Source organism: Podarcis raffonei, chromosome 10 (assembly GCF_027172205.1).
Source record: "Podarcis raffonei isolate rPodRaf1 chromosome 10, rPodRaf1.pri, whole genome shotgun sequence".
Taxonomy (NCBI): domain Eukaryota; kingdom Metazoa; phylum Chordata; class Lepidosauria; order Squamata; family Lacertidae; genus Podarcis; species Podarcis raffonei.
Genome location: NC_070611.1, coordinates 17005955 through 17026975, shown reverse-complemented (window position 1 = coordinate 17026975; position 21021 = coordinate 17005955). Strand labels below are relative to the sequence as shown.

The window sequence follows — 21021 nt, the reverse complement described above, 5'->3', positions numbered from 1 at the left end:
TGCCTTTCCTGGTAGTCTGGCCATTCCTTTGAGATGGTGATTTCCCAATTCCTGAGACAATGGGAAGGCTCCCTGACCCCCTCCCTCCTTGCAGAGAAAACATTTGGTCAGTTGGGGAGTCAAAATGGTTTCAGGACAGTCTTCCTGTGCTGCTCCAGACATGCGGTCCACATATCTATGTACGTGCTTAGTTGGTACATTTATGAGCATTTATTACATACATATAAGACCTTAATTTTTTTATTACAGTACCAACTAAGTTTGTTCTTGGTATGAGCTTTTGTGTGCATGCAAACGTCTTCAGATACACTGAAACAGAAGTCACCAGACCTTTATATATAGTGAGAGGGTAGGGAGGGATATTACTCAGAAGGGTGGTGGGAATGGATGATTCAGACCAGGTCTCTCCATGGTTTTAAGTTTGGTAATAAGTTGGATAGTGTTCTCGAAGCCACAAACATGAGTCTGACCAAACTGCGGGAGGTAGTGGAGGACAGAGGTGCCTGGCGTGCTCTGGTCCATGGGGTCACGAAGAGTCGGACACGACTAAACGACTAAACAACAACAACAATAAGTTGTAATTCAGCAACTAAATAGAGACATTGGATTCTTATCTCATTATACATGATAAAGTTATCTTTGGTCATCTCGCCCCTTGCTTTTTCCTGTAAGACCAACTGCAGTCGTTAACAGTCGTCAATAAGTCTACCACACCTATCGGCCAATCACCCATTCCCCACCCTGCCCTAAACAATGCCCTCCATTGAAATAAGTACTGGTTTTTATTTTTATTTTAAATGTGTTCTTCCTGAAGACAATTTCATCTCAGATTTGTTTGTTTATAAATATATTTGTAGGACTTAAAACCTGGAAATCTAGCAGTCAACGAAGACTGTGAATTGAAGGTAAGAAATGTGAACACTTTGGGCTTACAGAAGTTTGAAGATATAGAAATGGATGTGGGGGAATTTGGTAGTAGGACCTCGGAACTAATGTGATAGGAGCCTTTCAAAAGGAGGGTGGCGCAGGGTAGTACAGTGGTACCTCGGCTAAAGAACTTAATTTGTTCTGGAGGTCCGTTCTTAACCTGAAACTGTTCTTAACCTGAAGCACCACTTTGGCTAATGGGGCCTCCCGCTGCCGGAGCACAATTTCTGTTCTCATCCTGAAGCAAAGTTCTTAACCTGAGGTACTATTTCTGGGTTAGCGGAGTCTGTAACCTGAAGCGTATGTAACCTAAAGCATATGTAACCCGAGGTACCACTGTGTAGAATTATTTTGTGGTAGTTTCTTTGAATATCTTCTGAAGTAATAGAATAATGACAGTGTTTGGGTCATAAGTTCACAAGGGTTGGCAGAAATGAGTTAAGCAAGCCAAGAAATAGGTTGCTTAACTCTGGCTACCCATTTCATCCCATCCAGGAAACTATAGTTGACAGGTTTGATATAGCCAGTGTATTGATCCACCGTTTGAAGTTTAATACAGTGGAACCTCAGTTGTCGAACGTAATCAGTTCCAGAAGACTGTTTGACTTCCGAAACGTTCGACAACCAAGGCGCAAAGGGCTGTCATAAATTTCAATGGCGAAAATTGAGAAGCGCGCCTCAGAAGCCGTTCAACTTCTGAGGCACATTCGAAAACTGAAGCAATTACTTCCAGGTTTTCAGTGTCCAGGTTCTGAAACATTCGGCTTCTGAGGCACTCGAAAACCGAGGTTCCACTGTAGTTTCCCAGATCAGAAATTATAATTAACTGAGAACGTTACGGCTTTGCCTCCTCACATGAAGGGATCTGTGTGCGGCCACAAGGTCTGTTCATATCTTGGCTTATTAAGTCGAGATACGATTGTCCAAACTAGCCCGGTGTGTCTTGAAGCCTGAAATAACATAATTCATAATTACTGGCTAAGGTAAGGTTGCTTGCACCATAGGCAATTAGCTGCTTTTTTAGAGGGCCATGCACGACCGGTTTCATTGGTAATTATTGGACTTCACCCAAGATGCTTCACCCAAGATTGTTTATAAGTGGACAGCAGAGCTGAGCATTTGCTTGCATGGAATAAACTTTGCCAGAGGTACTTTACTTAGCTGCATGAAATAATAAGCAGGAATTACAGTGCTAATGGGTTGAGGTATTGTCACTAAAGTGTCAAGAAGAAAATCTGTATTTTTTTAACCAACTGGAAAGGCTCTTAATTCAACATTCTTACTGTCTTTCCAAAACTAAAATTGCTCGTTCTGTGCATGCAGTTGGGTTATTTCCCCTGCAATAAAAGCTCTTGAGCTAATCACCTCAGCGTGGCTGTTGAAGCCCTCCCAAAACCAGCAGTCGGGGAGTCCTCAATATCACCTCTGAGACCGGCTGTGTCAGCTCAGGCAGGAAGACTTCTGGGCAGCAAGATGGGCGGTAAACCAACAGAATCCCTAATCCATCCCAGTTGCCCAGGGCCAGGAACACATGTTCCCAACTGGACAGAGAGCCTGGAGGGAGAGAAAGATAATTTCTATAGACCAAAGCAACTTCACTTCCTATGTTGATACTGCACTGAGTGGGCATAGCTGGGTGAGACCAACTTCATCCTAGGTCTCAGTGATGCAGACCCGATTGGCTTCCTCATTCATAATCAGATAGTGGATAAGGCAAGTCTTACTCAGAGCCAAGTTGGCATTCGACGGCAGCCACAGACCTGAGGGCTGGTTGATAAACGGTAAAGGACTTCTGGACAGTTAAGTCCAGTCAAAGGCGACTATGGGGTTGTGGCGCTCATCTCGCTTTCAGGCCGAGGGAGCCGGTGTTTGTCCACAGACAACTTTCCGGGTCATGTGGCCAGCATGACTAAACCACTTCTGGCGCAACGGAACATAGTGACGGAAACCAGAGCACACAGAAACGCCATTTACCTTCCCGCCGCAGCGGTACCTATTTATCTACTTGCACTGGTGTGCTTTCGAACTGCTAGGTTGGCAGGAGCTGGGACACAGGTTGGAAGAGGGTCTGGCACACAGCACAATCACTAACCACCTGTCCCATGTGCCCCTTACCTGGCCTGCCCCACCTCTCACACCAAATCTTCCTGAATCCTGAACCACTGCAACTGGGGCCCCCACTGCTCTCCCCAGCCACATGCAAACCTCATGCAAATTTAAAACAGTTAAAACAATTGTAGCATTGGGCCTGTCTCTGCTTTGTAGCTGATGCTGCAGCCAGGAGATGTAGACTGGCTGCAGGTGCAGAGGTCAAAGAGGTCAAAGCTGCTTTCAGCTGCTGGCACTGGCTTGCCTAACAGTGAAAGACTCAGCTGGTGCAAGACTAGCAGGGAGTGGGTAGCTGTAGATCAGGGATCGGCAAGGTTTACCGGCCATGGGCTGGATCACTCCCACAGAGACCATCCGTGGGCCGGACTGGAGCAGCGTGACACCGAAAATCACACCTGCGCAGAAGCGATTTTCAGCATCTGGACATTCGCAGACACAGTTTCTGGTATATGCGCAGGTGCGATTTTCGGCACCGCTTGGCGAGTCCCCACACTGTGCTGTGCCGGTTTAACGCAGTGCTCGGGGGACTTGCCAAGCAGGCGGCTCGGGGGCTGGTAAAATGGTTTTTGTGTGCCGCATCCAGCCCACGGGCCGCACGTTGCCGACCCCTGCTGTAGATGGTGAGGGGTTGGAAGTCTCTCTTCTTACTTTCTCCTGCTTGTCTCCTTGCCACAAACAGCAGTCGCTTGGTTCCTGGATCTTTGAACTGCCGAGCTACATTTTATATTCTGTTAGGGCTAAAGGTAGTGTTGGGTATATAAATATTTGCATTTGAACACTGGGAAGCTGCAACAGCAGCAAAAAAAACCAAGCCCATAACCTGAAGACGATCAAACTGTTCCATGCACACTGCTGAGTTGTGGCATTAATAGAATGGCATTGACTATGTAATTGCAACTTTCTCGATAAAATAATAGGTTTAAGTTAAAAGGGAAGTGGGAAAAGAGTGATCGATCCGACTGATGTGTTAAGTATTGCTGCCTTTTATCATTCAATTGTGCAGTTCAAAAAAACAACCACAAAACCACTTCTGTGAACTAGAATTGCCACTTACTCTTGCCAGAAAAAAAACAACTAGGATGCAGAGACAACGTCCGTGATCCCCTTCATATAATGAATAGTCTCTTTCAGATAAACCCCCTGTTCCTTGGGAAAGTGCTTTTCAGTGTGAACAAGGATATCAAAACCAAGTAGACATCTGCATTTCTCTGAAACAAAGCAGTTGTTTCACTGCAAGTGGTTCTGTCGCCAGCGCCGAAACTTGGGAAGGGTTAGCAATGATGTCAGATTCAACGAGAGAGAGATTGTTTTCAATTTGCATTTGTTGTCGAAGAATGTGTGCCTAAGTCTGTGGTTGCTGTTTCTTGATGGAAATAAGTAGACCTGGGCGACGTATCAATATATCGCCCAGGACCGGTTTGACGGCCAGACCACAACAGCGCCTTTACCCAGCTGTCTATCGTGAAGGAAACCACCACCGCTCTTGAGTCCCTCCGCCACCAGTGCCCGGTGCATGGAGAGAAGAACAAACTGCATCAGCCCCAGCCCTGCCAAGGCATCGGGGTGAAATTGCCGCCGCTCCCGCTGAGGGAGCTGAGGCAGTTTGCCCCCAGCGATTTGCGTGGTCGTGGCCAATGCAGCTCATTCCTCTGCACAAGAACAAGTATTTACAGTGGTACCTCGGGTTAAGTACTTAATTTGTTCTGGAGGTCTGTACTTAACCTGAAACTGTTCTTAACCTGAAGCACCACTTTAGCTAATGGGGCCTCCTGCTGCTGCGATGCTGCCGGAGCACAATTTCTGTTCTCATCCTGAAGCAAAGTTCTTAACCTGAAGCATTATTTCTGGGTTAGCGGAGTCTGTAACCTGAAGCGTATGTAACCCAAAGTACCACTGTATTTATTTCTTGGATTGGAGAGAGACTGGCAGGAATGGCATTTAAAGAGTGCTTAGAGGGTGGTCTCCACTTAGGTGATTTTCACTTAGCAAGCGGGGAAACCAGAACATAAACCTGTGTCATTGGGGAGTCGCCTGTAAACTTTGGAAGATAGGCGAACTAATGCCAGTGTACTGGAAGAAGCAAAGATCACAAGTGTCGAAGCGATGATTCTTCAACATCAATTTCGTTGGACTGGTCATGTTGTGCGGATGCCTGATCATCGTCTTCCAAAGCAACTACTCTATTCCAGACTTTAAAAAGGAAAGTGTCATGCTGGTGGTTAACGACAGCGGTTCAAACACTCTCTCAAGGCAAATCTAAAATAAATGTGGTATAAACAACTGGGAAACACTGGCCTGCAAACGCTCCAATTGGAGAAAGGTGTCATGGGTTTTGAAGACACTCAAACTCAGGACGAAAGGGAGAAACGTGCTAAGAGGAAGGCACGCTTGGCAAACCCTCACCATGATCAACTCCCACCCGGAAACCAATGTCCCCACTGTGGAAGGATGTGTGGATCCAGAATTGGCCTCCACAGTCACTTGTGGAACCACTGTTAAAACTGTGTTTATGGAAGACAATCTTACTCAGCTATGAGTGATCACCAAAGAAATCTACATTGTGTAGATTTAGCAGTTAAGTGGTTCCCCATCCTATGAAATCAGACCTTAGCAAAATATGAAATAAATAAATAATAAATAAAATAAAATAATAAATAATGAAATTAATTGTTTCAGCAGGAACCTTCCTGCTTGACACCCAAGGTTAAAACATCAGATTTTGACCTAAAAATAGACTACAGCTGACACAGAGATAGGAAACTTAAGATTTACAAAATTGATTTATTTTATTTTTTTAATGCAAGGAAGTTTGAGTAATTGACGGTTCATGCTTTAAAAACACCGTTCAGTTCCCAAGAGGAGACTTTGCTTTGTCGCACATTCATCTTCTAAGAAATCAGCAATGCTCCACAGACCTATTATCTGTGACAGAATTGTAGTGTAAAACACTGCTGTCAAAACAAGCAGACCTTATTAACCCTGAAACATTTTAAGAGTGAAGCGTAAGCCCTGTGGAAAAATTACCGTCTCTTAACCGAAGGGTTGAAGGGCTTGTGACTGCAGCCAGCCTTTGTAATCATATTACACAGATCTGGTGTAACTGCGTTTTAAATCCTTGCAACTAACTGCAGCCTGTGCTTCAGCGACAGTTTGCAGAGCACCAGGCAAAATGATGCTTATTGCATATACAGCCTCAGACTGCTATCCTTTTATTTTAAAGTAGCCTCTGCAAGTTATGAAAGGATCCTGCCCTGGGACTTCTTGCAACAGAGAGTGCAACAGTGTTTAAGATTCCTTTGCGTGCTTAACGGCCTGATGCTGTCAACCACTGGTGACCATCTCATAGTGTCTGTGAGCACAAACCTCCATAAATAAGTATCGAACTGGGTGCAGTGGGAAAGCATGTACACACAACTGAAGTGATGGACATGAGGCAGGAGTTGATAATGCAGGTGAGCTGCGCACAGGTGAGCTGCATGCAAGCTGCCGGCCAGCCCTGTGGAGCCTCCTTTTTTTGAGACAAATATGCAAACCAGGCAGATACATTTTGGGCTGTGACCTTTACACATCTTCCGGTCCCGAGATCGTGGGGTGGTACAAAATTATTTTGGCACCTGTTTCCACCGCGTCATTTTCCCCTTGCACAGTGTATGACAAAGGAGACAAAAGGTCTCAGAGACAAAGGTTACAGACAGGGCACCGCAGACTACTGAGACCACAGAAGGTTAGACAGAGGCAACAGTGTTCAGACAGGCATGGCTTTGTCTGTGAGGGGTGTGTGTGCTCCGCACCCCAAGGTCACGCGTGCAGGCAGACTGAGGCTGCCTGCGGGTGGGGAGTGTGCTCCCTCCGGACCCCACTCCCCACTCCGCGATCATCCCTACACACAACCTCATAGATATTGGTGGATACGCATGGTTCCCATCACCCAGAGTATGGTCTTTTTAAAATAAGAGATTTAAGAGTAGAAGTATAGAATGCACCTTGCCACCATTCCTGGGACCCATGACTAACATTTCTTTGCCTAGTTGGTGCTAAGTAAGCAATGGCGATCTATCGGCAACATCTTTTAATGCGAGAGGAAGAGAGGTGATCTCCACTAATTCTCCCTGCACCACCTTCCTTCCACATTCTGGCTTTTCCACAGGATCCCACAATACGATACGATACTCTTTATTGTCATTGTCCCATACAGAACAACGAAATGGGGGGGGGGGGGAAATCTACATAAGACATTCGAAACCAGCAAGCCTGCTATCCCAACCTGGTTAGCCCCCTAAAAACTCTGATACCCCATTTTTAAAATACAACACACTCCCATAGAGACTCCTTATACTGCGTTTAAAACCAAAATCGCATTTGGATAGAAACTGTTTCTCAGGCGGCTAGTCCTAGTCTTTATAACCCTGTACCTTCTTCCAGAAGGCAGAAGCTGAAAGAGATCATTTCCGGGGTGTGCACTATCCTGCGCTATCTCTGCAGCTTTCTTATGGCACCTGGAAGCGTAGATTTGATCCAAGGTGGGAAGAGTGCACCCAATTATTCTCTCCGCAGTCTTTACAACCCTGGACAGCATTGTTTTTCCCCTGACTGTGCAGCTCCCAAACCACACACAGAGACCATAAGTTAATACACTCTCAACAGTACAATGGTAAAATGCCATCAACAGGTCCTTTGAGAGATTGTTTTTCTGGAGGATTCTCAGAAAATATATCCTCTGTTGTGCTCTCTTCATCAGGTCTTTGCTGTTTTCTCCCCTCTGAAACGGGGGTGCTAGGGGCTGCAGCAGGAAAAGGGAGAAATTTTGCCCCTTATTTCTCAACCCAATTATCATAGCATGAATCTTAGCCCCATAGGTCTTTAAACCATCATTCAAAGTGATTAATTTTCCTTTCGCTTCATATATTCTGGCTTTGAAAACAGATGCTGGGACAGAGCCCTCGATCCAGACCTCTTAGCGAAGAAGAAAAGTATTTTTCTTCTTGCTTAACAGAGCGCAACAGCACCGTTTCCTCCCCAGCATTATAATAGCAATCAGGAGTGTAATTTTGCATGTTTATTACCAATGTGCTTTTTTCAATTGCAGTGCCAGAACATCGGTTTAACGCGTTCTGCTTCTCTGCCATCCCTGTTTTCAATTTGTTTATGACTAATTTGGAGTTGCAAATTGAATGCATCTTTGGTTCCCCTGTAACAGATTCTGGATTTTGGGCTAGCAAGGCATACAGATAGCGAGATGACTGGCTACGTGGTTACCAGATGGTACAGAGCCCCAGAAGTTATACTTAACTGGATGCATTATACACAAACAGGTAATTGTCGTGTTTGTGCTCAGATTAACACTGTAACTTGAGCTCTTCTAGTGGCATCATTACACAAAGCCACCCTGTGCTTATATTTGTCTCTCGGAATACCAACCAAAGGGGTATTGCTTTGTACATAATCCCCTGATCTCTGTTGTGCTAATTGCAATTCTCAGTCTGTTTATATCTGGAACAAAAATGAGGGCAGCTGTTAACTTCCGTGGAGGCCTTCCAGGTGTCTTGAGAAACAATTCCAGCTTTCCCTCGGGAAATCAAGGAATGTTTTCTACCATTCATGGGTTCCAAGGTAATCTAGCTACCTCAGGGTATGCCTGGCTTTCAGCCTGCCTTCTCATGGTCTCAGTGTCCTTATTAACTTCCTAGAACAACTTCAGTCCCAGGCAATAGATACAGTCTGGCAGATACTCCTGTTCCTATAGCCATCTGCTTGACCAAACCATCATCATCATCATCATCATTGTTGTTATTATTAAGCTGTTCCTGCCTCCAGTATTGGTCCACCCTTTCCTGTAGTCCAGCGGTTCTCAACCTGTGGGTCCCCAGATGTTGTTGGACTACAACTCCCATCATCCCTGAGCTCTGGCCTTGCTAGCTAGGGATGGTGGGAGTTGTAGTCCAACAAGATCTGGGGACCCACAGGTTGAGAACCGCTGACCTAGAGCATGGGTAGGCAAACTAAGGTCCGGGGGCTGGATCCAGCCTAATCGCCTTCTAAATCCGGCCCGGGGACAGTCCGGGAATCAGCATGTTTTTACATGAGTAGAATGAGACCTTTTATTTAAAATGCATCTCTGGGTTATTTGTGATGCATAGGAATTCATTCATATATTTTTTTCAAAATATAGTCCGGCCCCCCACAAGGTCTGAGGGACAGTGGACTGGTCCCCTGCTGAAAAAGTTTGCTGACCCCCGACCTTGAGCTCCATAGAGAAATGATGAGGTGTATTAAATAAATGACAACAGTGGATGGCCCTGTGGCGATCACACAGGGTCCCCGGACGTTTGACGGTCTATTGATCCCTTCCCTGTGCCACCACTGTGATTGCCTCTTCACTGCCACCAACCCGTTTCTCTTGGGTACACACAGAGTCCAGACAGTTGTTAACATTAACAAATAATCAAGTTTATTTTTATAAGCATGAACAAGTTTAAGGTTTCAGTTAATTTTTCTTGTCAGTTTCTTAATCCTAGTTTCTTTACTGACCTATACGTTCCTAACAACTTCAAACTGATTATCCCAACTATCTATCTGACTCCACCTAACAGTTCCTCTCACTCTCTCACAACACAACTCGACCAACCCACAGACTTATCCTCCCTCTTCCTTCTCTACCTCCCAACTCTCAACTGACTTCCACACAACTCCAACTCTAACTCTAACTCCTCCCCTTGGGTTCCCACTGGCCAATAACTTCACACTCATTTAACCCTTTCCTTATGACCCACCTAGGAGGCAAACGCCACAGGCCCCAATTCAGAATCATAACTTGCTGCGTTCGTCCATAGTTGCTCACTCTTGAAAGTAGAAAAGGAACATTTGTAATCCAGTCCTCCACAGCTCCCCCAAAAGCACACATTGGGTTATGTCAAGGAGCTACTCCTCTTGCAGAAACCAAATGCACATTTTGCAATTGCAAACCAAAATACTTTATGTGCCTTGCCTCTAAAAGGATTTGTTTTTCTGCATAAAGCACAGGCATAAGCTGAACTTAAAAGGTCTCGCACAGCAATTTAACGTAACCATTTGCTGTATTTCAGTTGACATCTGGTCAGTGGGCTGCATCATGGCTGAAATGATCACAGGAAGGCCTCTCTTCAAAGGCAACGATCGTATCCTTTCACGGCGAACACTTGGCATTAAGATGTAGAAGTATGTAAGAATCTGGGTGTCAAAAGTGTGCGAGTTCAGAAACACTTTAAACAAATAATTATCCCTTTAGCTTCTTGCTTCCAAATGTTTTTACGTTTGTGTTTTGGCCAAAATTTGCAAAGAGGGAAACTTAATAGTACATCACGGCTGCTTTGCATTACTAATTGCAAGTAGAAATTCAAATTTGTAAGACTCCCTGGCACGCAGGGCTGGTTTTTTCAGTTTATCATATATACTTGGTTGCCAGCTATGCTTTACAACTTCATATCTGTCCCTTCCTTCCCTGCTGTGGGACAACATAGAAGCTCAGCAAGTATTACTGAAAGTAAGGGACAGCTAAAGCTAAGGAAGGCTGCCGTCAAAACTTGCAGAAAGTTCTTATAACCAGTTTTGAAAGATAAGTGTAAAACTATCTTGAGCTCTAATGTGGCTTATAAAAGCTTGTGGAAACATGAATGAATGAATGAATGAATGAATGAATCTTTATTTGCATCAGCCATTGGCCATAGCAATAAAACAGCAATACGATATACAAAGAATAGAAATAAAAAGTCAATTCTATAAAATACATTTTAGGGTTTTGAATTAATAGTCAAATGGTGGGTCTTATTCTGATTGCCCCAGCTAAAAGCCTTGCAGCCTTTGCTGTCACCTGCTCATCTTGATCTGCCAAGAGAAAGGACCCTGTGGCAGTGGCTGGGCGACCCGGAATGGACAAAAAAAGAGGGGTGATAATCTCATTCAAGTCTTTGTACAAACATGTTTTTCTGTGATACTGTCAGGTCCAAAGCTGAGCTATGAAGTGTCCTCCCCATTGCTATCTCTGAATGGTATTCAGAGGTTATCCTTAGCCAGCTGTGGTTTTGAGAAGGTATAAGAGACAGGTAGACTTTGGTATGTGGAAGCCAAGACCATCTAAAACACCTCTCCTTTTTACACGTGTTGTATGTTCGAGTATTAACAGCAAGAAAAACCAGATCTGTTACAACATGCTTTTTTATTTTGACATACATACTGAAGATTTGACTCCTAACTTTGGCATTCAGACCTGGACCAGCTCACAGAAATAATGAAAGTAACAGGCACACCAACGCAAGATTTTGTTCAGAAACTGCAAAGCCAAGATGTAAGTAGCTCTTGATTTCTCTGATTTCTTAAGGACAAAGTAGAGATTCAGAAATGTCATGTGGATTGCACCAGTTCAGGTGGGAGACGGCATATATGCTTTATCATAGTAATTTTCATTGTACCTTTGTTTTGGAAGATCGTTTTTATTATTATGTAGTAGTCTGAGACACAACTGAATTTGTACTCCATGGATAGCACTGAGACTAAATTAGATGTCATTTCTTTATTGTAAATGTTAACATCCTGTTTTGGCTTCTTTCAAGGCAAAAAACTATATCAAAAGCCTTCCAAAAGTGCAGAAAAAAGACTTTGCTGCTATCTTGAAGTATGCAAATCCTTTAGGTAAGTAAATATAGATGCACGTCACGAATAATGAAGCTGTGTGGTGTAGCATGGCAGTGAACAATTAAGTTTAATTGAAGTTGGACAGATACTTTCTGTCCTTTTCTAACAAGCTTTTCCAATAATTTTGCTGCTATCTGAAAATTCCTCTGTACAAGATATTTATCCCCACCAGAATTAATCCATCTCCCATTAGGATGGCCAACTTTTAAGCAAGGTGTGTTGTAAGAGAATGTTACTGTTTCATTAAAAGGTAAAGGACCCCTGACAGTTAAGTCCAGTCACAAACGACTCTGGGACTGCGGCACTCATCTCGCTTTAGTGGCCGAGGGAGCCAACGTTTGTCCGCAGACAGTTTTTCCAGGTCATGTGGCCAGCATGACTTAAGCTGCTTCTGGCGAAACCAGAGCAGCCCACGGAAACGCCATTTACCTTCCCGCCAGAGCAGTACCTATTTATCTACTTGCACTTTGATGTGCTTTTGAACTGCTAGGTTGGCAGGAGCTGGGACAGAGCAATGGGAGCTCACCCTGTCGCGGGGATTCGAACCGCCGACCTTCCGATTGGCAAGCCCTAGGCTCGGTGGTTTAGACCACAGCGCCACCCGCGTCCCTGTTTCATTAGTAAGGCAGAAATAAATATTTTCAAAAGCTATGCGACAGTTTCCATACTTCATCTCTTTGGTTTTATTGTAATATTGCACCAGTAGCTACTCAGAGAAATAACGTGAAGCCAACTTTATATCATATTCTTTTTATTATATAGCTATATCGAGTATTCCAGAAAGTCAACAAAGCTGCAAAATCTCTCTTGTTGTTTTAGCAATCCCTTCCCCTTCCTACCCTAATGGCCTCATGCTGTCCCTACTTTCGTGATTTGTAAGGATACGCTTTTCCTTCTAGGCGTACCTAACAATAATAATAATAATAATAATTTTATTTATACCCTGCCCTCCCTGGCCAAGACTGGGCTCAGGGTGGCTAACACCAAATACATAATACATTAAAAAAAAATCAAACGATTGATTAAAATACAGTTCAAAATCACATTTAAAATCAAATCAGGTGGGAACCCACGAATCACAACCATAGGGGTAAGGAATATTAAATGTTCACCAGGCCTGGTCACCTGTGCTGGTCCCATGTGGGCCGATAGAAGGAGCCGAGAGGCCACTTACATGCAGGGTCCCATAGAAAGAGGGAAGAAGGAAGGGGGTCAGACTGGGTCCCGACCAAAGGCCTGGTGCAACAGCTCCATCTTGCAGGCCCTGCGGAAAGATGTCAGATCCCACAGGGCCCTGGTCTCTTGCGACAGAGCATTCCACCAGGCTGGGACCACAGCTGAAAAGGCTCTGGCCCTGGTCGAGGCCAGTCTAAGCTCCTTGAGGCCCGGGACCTCCAAAGTATGATTGATTGTGGACCTTAAGGTCCTCCGCAGGGTGAACCAGGAGAGGCGGTCCTATAAGTACAAGGGTCCTAGGCTGTATAGGGCTTTAAAGGTTAAAAGCAGCACCTTAAACCTGACCCTGTACTCCAGTGTTCCCCAACCTTGGGCCTCCAGCTGTTTTTGGACTACAATTCCCATCATCCTTGACCACTGGTCTTGCTAGCGAGGGATGATGGGAGTTGTAGTCCAAAAACAGCTGGAGCCCCAAGGTTGGGGAACACTGCTGTACTCAACCAGGAACCAGTGCAGCTGGTATAGCACTGGATGAATTTGTTTCTATCCCAAGGAACTGAGTGGCCTCTGAAAATGCAAAAGCCACTCCTGATCTATATGATCGTCCATTAGCATAGTTAAGCTCAGTATTATTTCCTTAAACCTGACCTGCTGCCAGAAAATTAAAATCATTATGTTCCGTGCTGGGTCTTAGTGCTTTCCCTCTCCTTTGTTGATCCAGCTGTGAACCTTTTGGAGAAGATGTTGGTGTTAGACGCAGAGAAGAGAGTGACGGCTGCAGAAGCTTTAGCACATCCTTACTTTGAAGCCATTCATGATCCTGAAGAGGAAACCGAAGCAGAGAAATACGACGACACTTTTGACAACATGGACCTGCCCCTGGATGAGTGGAAATGTACGTTTGGTACATTTTGGCAATCTTCAGGCTAGGACAGAAAACATCTATGGGCTCTTGGGAAAATAGGCTTATACAGTGGGACCTCGGGTTACATACGCTTCAGGTTACAGACTCCGCTAACCCAGAAATAGTGCTTCAGGTTAAGAACTTTGCTTCAGGATGAGAACAGAAATAGTGCTCCTGCGGCGTGGCGGCAGCAGGAGGCCCCATTAGCTAAAGTGGTGCTTCCGGTTAAGAACAGTTTCAGGTTAAGAACGGACCTCCGGAACGAATTAAGTACTTAACCTGAGGTACCACTGTAATTAAAATATGCTTCAGGTGAATTTAGAAATCCGATGCAGTGAATTTCTATATGTGTCCTCCCCCCTCCAGCCCTCATTGGTTCTGTATAGTTTTCCTTTCCATTCTACTCCCGTTCTCCCATGTTCATCACCTATTTATCAACATTTGTATTGTGCAACAAATCAGACTGCTAATCCACATATTGCCTACTTCACTGTTTCCCAAGCTTGGGTCTCCAGCTGTTTTTGGACTACAACTCCCATCATCCCTAGCTATCAGGACCAGCTGTCAGGGATGATGGGAACTGTAGTCCAAAAACAGCTGGAGACCCACATTTGGGAAACAGGTCTTAGGCCAGGGATGGGGAATCTATGGACATCAGGTGCAATTGGACTCTGACCCCCATCAGCCCTAGCCAGCATGACCAATAGTTAGGATGATGGCAGCTATATCCAGTAACATCTGGAGAGGCACAGGTTTTCCATCACTGGCCTAAGAATGGCAGACGTAATGTAGAAAACCATTGTAGACAATTTCCATTAGGACAGCTTCCTGTCTTAAGCCCTAATTCTGAGCCCTAATTTCTGCAATTTTAAGAAGATATGCCTGAGATAGGATCTGGCATCTTCTATTTGCAAAGTCTGTGCTTGACAGCTTGAGTTATGGCTCTCCACTCAATTGTCATGTTTCCTCTTGCATGGTTTTGGTTTTGCTGCTGTTGATTCGTCAAGCCAGTCTGACCTGTTGTAATACCTTTAATATGTTATATAGATATAGATGATATAGATATAGATATAGATATAGATGATATAGATATAGATATAGATAGATAGCTAGATAGATAGATGATAGATAGATAGATAGATAGATAGATGATAGATAGATAGATAGATAGATAGATAGATAGATAGATAGATATAGATATAATATTATAGGTAATAATGAAGATATAGATCAGGCATAGGCAAACTCGGCCCTCTAGATGTTTTGGGACTACAACTCCCTAGCTAACAGGCCCAGTGGTCAGGGATGATGGGAATTGTAGTCCCACAACATCTGGAGGGCCGAGTTTGCCTATGCCTGATATAGATATTATTAACATATAATTAATTATAGCTAAATCAGAGGCTCTCACACTGTCGATGATGGGGGTGGGATATTTTCCCTGTCTGATGGTACTTCACAATAAGAAATAGGGATGCGAGTCATTATTCCTCTGAATGTGAAAGCAATTCTTTCTCTTTCTTTTTTCCCCAGGCATCACATTCAAAGAAGTGACAAACTTTAAGCCTCCGCAGTTGCCCGAGTCGAAAGAGACAGCAGTGTAAAACCACAGGGACCAATTTCCTTAGAAATCACATGAAGGAAGGAGGGTGTAAAATTTTAAATATATATATAATTTAATTGTACAAACCTTTTTATAAATAAACTGGATGTAATCTGTCTAACCTGTATTCTGAGGGAATATTTGCATTCCGGACTTCTGCTAGGAACCTAATGCCATCATAAGCAACACACCACGACTGGGTGAATATTTTGTTTCTGCCGCACAATGCTTATACCTTAGAGTATGTATTTCCCTCTCTCACAACCCCAAAGCTCTCACAACATGTTACAGGTTCTCTGTATAGCTACCATTTCCGGTGGGCTGCTTCACACGCCACGTTTTTCATTTAGGAAACATTGCTGGAATGTGTTCACATGGATACCCGAACCCTTTTTCTACCTGTAGCCTTATTGGAGTTCACCGATTGGGTCTGCATTGCTCCCAGGAGGGAGGAGGGAAGTCAAATGACACTGAGGTTGATTCCAAGAAAGAGTTTATTCTGCTCTCCGGATAGCAGAAGGCACTTGCGTGGTCAGTCCACAGCAAGTCCAAAGAAATGAGAAATTTCATGCAGTATATATATATCCTCCAGGCACCTTCTCCCCCTTCCCCAGGAATCCAATCACGTCAGCCTATACACGCAGGTTGACATCACATATGTTCCTGCTCCGGTATTCTTAACCATAAAAGGGTATTCCTTCCTGTACTTCTGACCTTAAAAGGATATTCCTTCCTGCACTTCTGACCATAAAAGGATATTCCTATTCCTATTCTTATCTTGGAGCAAGAGGTCACCATCTCCAAGAACACACTCTGGTGCTGTTCCCAGACGAGGTCTGTGCGTCAGTGTGGTCAGGACATAAGATAAGACCTAGACGTGTCATCCCTGTTCTACTGGAACAGCCAAGGTCATCCCTTGCCGTGACTAATAAAGGAGAGAGTTTGTTTATACAGCTGTGTCCTTGTTATGCATTTGCTCAATAACTCAAGTTTTATGCATTTTAGAGTGCTCTCTTGGAGAAAGAAGAAAAGGGGGGGGTTGAGTCAGTTTTAAACTGACTACACAGAAACCCATTCCTTCATGCCGTTAAGCGATTTACATCAATTCCTGCCGTAGCAGCAAGACCAGGACTTGCTGGCATGGACAAGAAACCAATTGTGTGAAATGAAGTTCCTCAACCACTTTTCAAACTGAGATGGTGTAAAAAAAAGAAAGAAAAGTATGTTATGTTCTCGTTGCCAAACAGCCTACTTTAAGCATTCGCAGAAGGTTTGTTTCGAAGAGAGAGAGAGAGGCCAATGGAGGGCATCAGTTTTCTTGACAAACAGTTCTTTGGGAGAGGGAAAGAAAGTCACAGAAACATAATCAAAATTCTCGTTTTGAAAGAGCAGGGGAGCAATTTGCTATAGCAGAATATGTGCTCTTAAAACTCCCAATAGGTCAACTTGTGCGAGGTCAAATCCATCAGCCTCTCTAATCCTGCCCTAGCCGGTAGCAGCTCTCCAAATACTAAGATCGAGATACTTCCTAGCCTGGCAGCTGATAAGAGATTATGCCATGGAATAAATCTGGGGCTTGTATCCAATGGTGTCCCTCGCACAGATCCATTGGATCCCATGGAGGCCTGTGGCAGAGGCGGGAGACCCATTTTCACCAATATTCCCCCACTGTGTCCTCATGTTGTTGTTGCTGTTGTTGTTTAGTCGTTTAGTCGTGTCTGACTCCTCGTGACCCCATGGACCAGACCACGCCAGGCACTTCTGTCTTCCACTGCCTCCCGCAGCTTGGTCAAACTTATGCTGGTAGCTTCGAGAACACTGTCCAACCATCTGTTCCTCTGTCGTCCCCTTCTCCTTGTGCCCTCCATCTTTCCCAACATCAGGGTCTTTTCCAGGGAGTCTTCTCTTCTCATGAGGTGGCCAAAGTATTGGAGCCTCAGCTTCACGATCTGTCCTTCCAGTGAGCACTCAGGGCATATTTTCCTTCAGAATGGATAGGTTTGATCTTCTTGCAGTCCATGGGACTCTCAAGAGTCTCCTCCAGCACCATAATTCAAAAGCATCAATTCTTCGGCGATCAGCCTTCTTTATGGTCCAGCTCTCACTTCCATACATCACTACTGGGAAAACCATAGCTTTTACTATACGGACCTTTGTCGGCAAGGTGATGTCTCTACTTTTGTGTCCTCATGTCTGCCCCTAAAACCTACTCCGGAGGGTTGAGGGGTAAGAATGGACCTAAGTTGGTTCATGTCTGTTGTGCATGAAGTCCATCCCATTTGGGTGGATTTTATGGGGAAATCCTTTTAAAAACTCACTTTAAATAAAAATCTTAGGGTTTTTTTAAGTAACTCTTTACTAGGAAGCTTGAAGGCTGCCCTATTTCTTCTCTCCTCTCCTCAATTTCAAGCCTAGCAAGGACAGGAAAGGCAATAATCGCTCCCACTGGTACATAGAAGCAGCCATCTTGTTTTTCTGCACAATTACTCAGGAAGTGACAGCATGGCTGCTTCCTCAAACATCTTCACACAAATTCCTTTCTTTTTTAAAGGCAGCGCTTGGGACCACATCATAAAACTTAAGTTAACTGGGCCATGCAGAGGAAAGCTTCATATAACTGTGAATTAATCCACAGATCTACATTCTAATCTGGAAGTTTTCTGGCAGGCATGAATCACCTATGTTTGTGCTAAACTCTGGAGCGATTGAAATACTCAAGCATCCCGATTGGAAGACAGAAAGCTACCGTATTTTTTGCTCTATAGGACGCAATTTTCCCCCCTCCAAAAATGAAGGGGAAATGTGTGTGCGTCCTATGGAGCAAATGCAGGCTTTTGCTGAAGCCTGGAGAGTGAGAGGGGTTGGTGCGCACTGACCCCTCTCACTCTCCAGGCTTCAGGAAGCTATCCGCACCCCGGGCTGCGCACCCCGGGCTTTGGGCAGGGAGTTCCCGCCGGGCTCTGAAGGCTTGCGGATAGCAGCAAGCTCTGGGAGCGAAGGCGAGGTTGTGTGCAACCTCGCCCCCGCTCCCGGACCCGTTCTGGGGGCTGGGGTTGGGGGAAGCTCGGGCTTCCCCCGCCCCAGCCTCGCGGCTAAAAAACGAAGCCAAAAGCTGCGCACAGCCAAAGCCGCGCACAGCCTCTCCCGGCTGGAGAGGTTGTGTGTGGCTAAAGAGGAAGCCAAGACAGCCAGCAGGATGAATCCCGCTGGCTGTCTTGGCTTCTTTGCTCTTTGGGGCTGGGGGGCGAATAATTTTTTTTCCTTTATTTCCCCCCCCCAAAAAAAACTAGGTGCGCCCTATGGTCCTGTGTGCCCTGTAGAGCGAAAAATGCGGTACGTTATACTGCCTTGTAAAATTGGCAGGTGCGTGTTAACAGCACTATTGTTCCTGCAGAGTCCTCGAAAGTGCGAGGGGTGGGGTGAAGGGTTTTGCAGGGAAACCTGCCCGCTCCATTGGCTCAGATGCAACCTGCTCATGTTTCGCTATACAGTGAAACCTTGGTTGTTGAACTTAATCCGTTCCGGAAGTCCGTTCGACTCCCGAAACGTTCAAAAACCAAGGCACGACTTTCGATGAGTGCCGGCGCCCCGGAAACAATAGCCAACAGCTGCATTGGATGTTCAACTTCCAAAAAACTTTTGAAAACCGGAACACTCACTTCTGGGTTCTCGGCATTTGGGAGCCAATTTGTTTGTCAGCTAAGCCATACGAGAACCAACGTTCCACTGTACTCTGGCAAGTATTTCAAAGTATTTTAAATCAGAACCAGTGAAGGCGGTGAAGGTCCTGTATGAGTGCCTGGAGGCGGTTGGAGGATGGATGGCGGCTAACAGATTGAGGTTGAATCCTGACAAGACAGAAGTACTGTTTTGGGGGGACCGAGGGCGGGTTGGTGTGGGGGACTCCCTAGTCCTGAATGGGGTAACTTTGCCCCTGAAGGACCAGGTGCGCAGCCTGGGAGTCATTTTGGACTCACAGCTGTCCATGGAGGCACAGGTTAATTCTGTGTCCAGGGCGGCTGTCTACCAGCTCCATCTGGTACACAGGCTGAGACCCTACCTGCCTGCGGACTGTCTTGCCAGAGTGGTGCATGCTCTAGTTATCTCCCGCTTGGACTACTGCAATGCGTTCTACGTGGGGCTAACTTTGAAGGTGACCCGGAAACTGCAATTAATCCAGAATGCAGCAGCTAGACTGGTGACTGGGAGTGGCCGCCGGGACCACATAACACCGGTCCTGAGAGATCTGCATTGGCTCCCAGTATGTTTCCGAGCACAATTCAAAATGTTGGTGCTGACCTTTAAAGCCCTAAACGGCCTCGGTCCTGTATACCTGAAGGAGCGTCTCCACCCCCATCGTTCAGCCCGGACACTGAGATCCAGCACCGAGGGTCTTCTGGCGGTTCCCTCATTGTGAGAAGTGAGGTTACAGGGAACCAGATAGAGGGCCTTCTCGGTAGTGGCGCCCGCCCTGTGGAACGCCCTCCCTTCAGATGTGAAGGAAATAAGCAGCTATCTTTAAAAGACATCTGAAGGCAGCCCTGTTTAGGGAAGTTCTTAATATTTAATGCTGTATTGTTTTTAACACTTGATTGGAAGCCTCCCAGAGTGGCTGGGGAAACTCAGCCAGATGGGCGGGGTATAAATAAATTATTATTATTATTATTATTATTATTATTATTATTTGGTTTTCTCTTGGAAAGCTTCCTTAGAGCTGTGACATACTTATTGAATAAGCTGTATGATTAGATATGAAGGACCCTCCATGAAAGACACTTTCATGCACGCAAACCTGATTTTCCTGTTCTCCACCTATGCTGTTGTTATATCAGCACATAAAGCTAGCATTTCCACCTAGGGACAGACAGTTCCTAATCTCTTAAGCCAGGAAACAATTGTTGACACTGGCTCCTTTCAGCCTCTGAGCTTGATTCTCGCCTAAATTCATTGATAATGTTATGTACTGAGTTGAATAGGATCCAAACTGCAGCAGTCTGATTGGTCCTAGAACAATAGGATCCAAAAGGCAGCAGTCTGATTGGTCCTAGAACAATAGGATTCAGAATGCAGCAGTCTGATTGGTCCTAGAACAATGCAGCAGTATGATTGGTTGGCAGGAACTACCCAATCATGCTCCAGATAGAAGTGAATCCACAACCTGATTGGCTTACAGTAGAATTCCGGAATTAGCCAATCATGTGCAGCCCATTGTGTAAATAATGTATATAAAGCAGATACTTTGAGGGGACTTTCATTCATTCCTCCTCACCACTATGAGCTGAATAAAGAGCATGAAATCACTTCGCGACTCTGAGTATATTTCACTGGCGACGAGGATGGGATCCCGCTGAGCTGACTGCCACACACAGCACCGCAGCACCGCCACCTGCCGCACCGCTGCCTCGCACCGTGTATCCAGGCTTCAGCTCCGGGACACAAGGAACTCAGAATGGCAACCGACAACAGCTTCTCGCCATTCAACCCAGCATCTGGAGACTGGGAAGCGTACGCCTCCCGTTTCACCTTCCTCCTAGAAGCCAAAGGGGTCACCGACGAAGAAGACGCCAAGAAGAGGGCGATATTCTTCAGCGTCTGCGGAGAGGAGACGTTTGAAATCGCCCGGGCTCTCCTTGCG

The 21021-nt window shown here is 45.3% G+C and overlaps 1 protein-coding gene across 2 annotated transcripts in view; it reads left to right on the top strand.

Annotated features, from left to right (window-relative positions):
- LOC128422646 (mitogen-activated protein kinase 12-like) overlaps positions 1–15507 on the top strand; it is a 43904-nt gene extending 28397 nt beyond the window's left edge. For both annotated transcript variants that reach the window (XM_053406923.1, XM_053406925.1), the window contains exons 6-12: positions 858–905; positions 8234–8348; positions 10119–10190; positions 11277–11356; positions 11622–11700; positions 13601–13774; positions 15317–15507. In XM_053406923.1, the coding sequence (XP_053262898.1) occupies positions 858–905; positions 8234–8348; positions 10119–10190; positions 11277–11356; positions 11622–11700; positions 13601–13774; positions 15317–15387 (639 nt within the window). In that variant the 3' untranslated portion in view covers positions 15388–15507. The remainder of the gene's footprint in view (positions 1–857; positions 906–8233; positions 8349–10118; positions 10191–11276; positions 11357–11621; positions 11701–13600; positions 13775–15316) is intronic.
- Positions 15508–21021: the final 5514 nt, after the last annotated feature.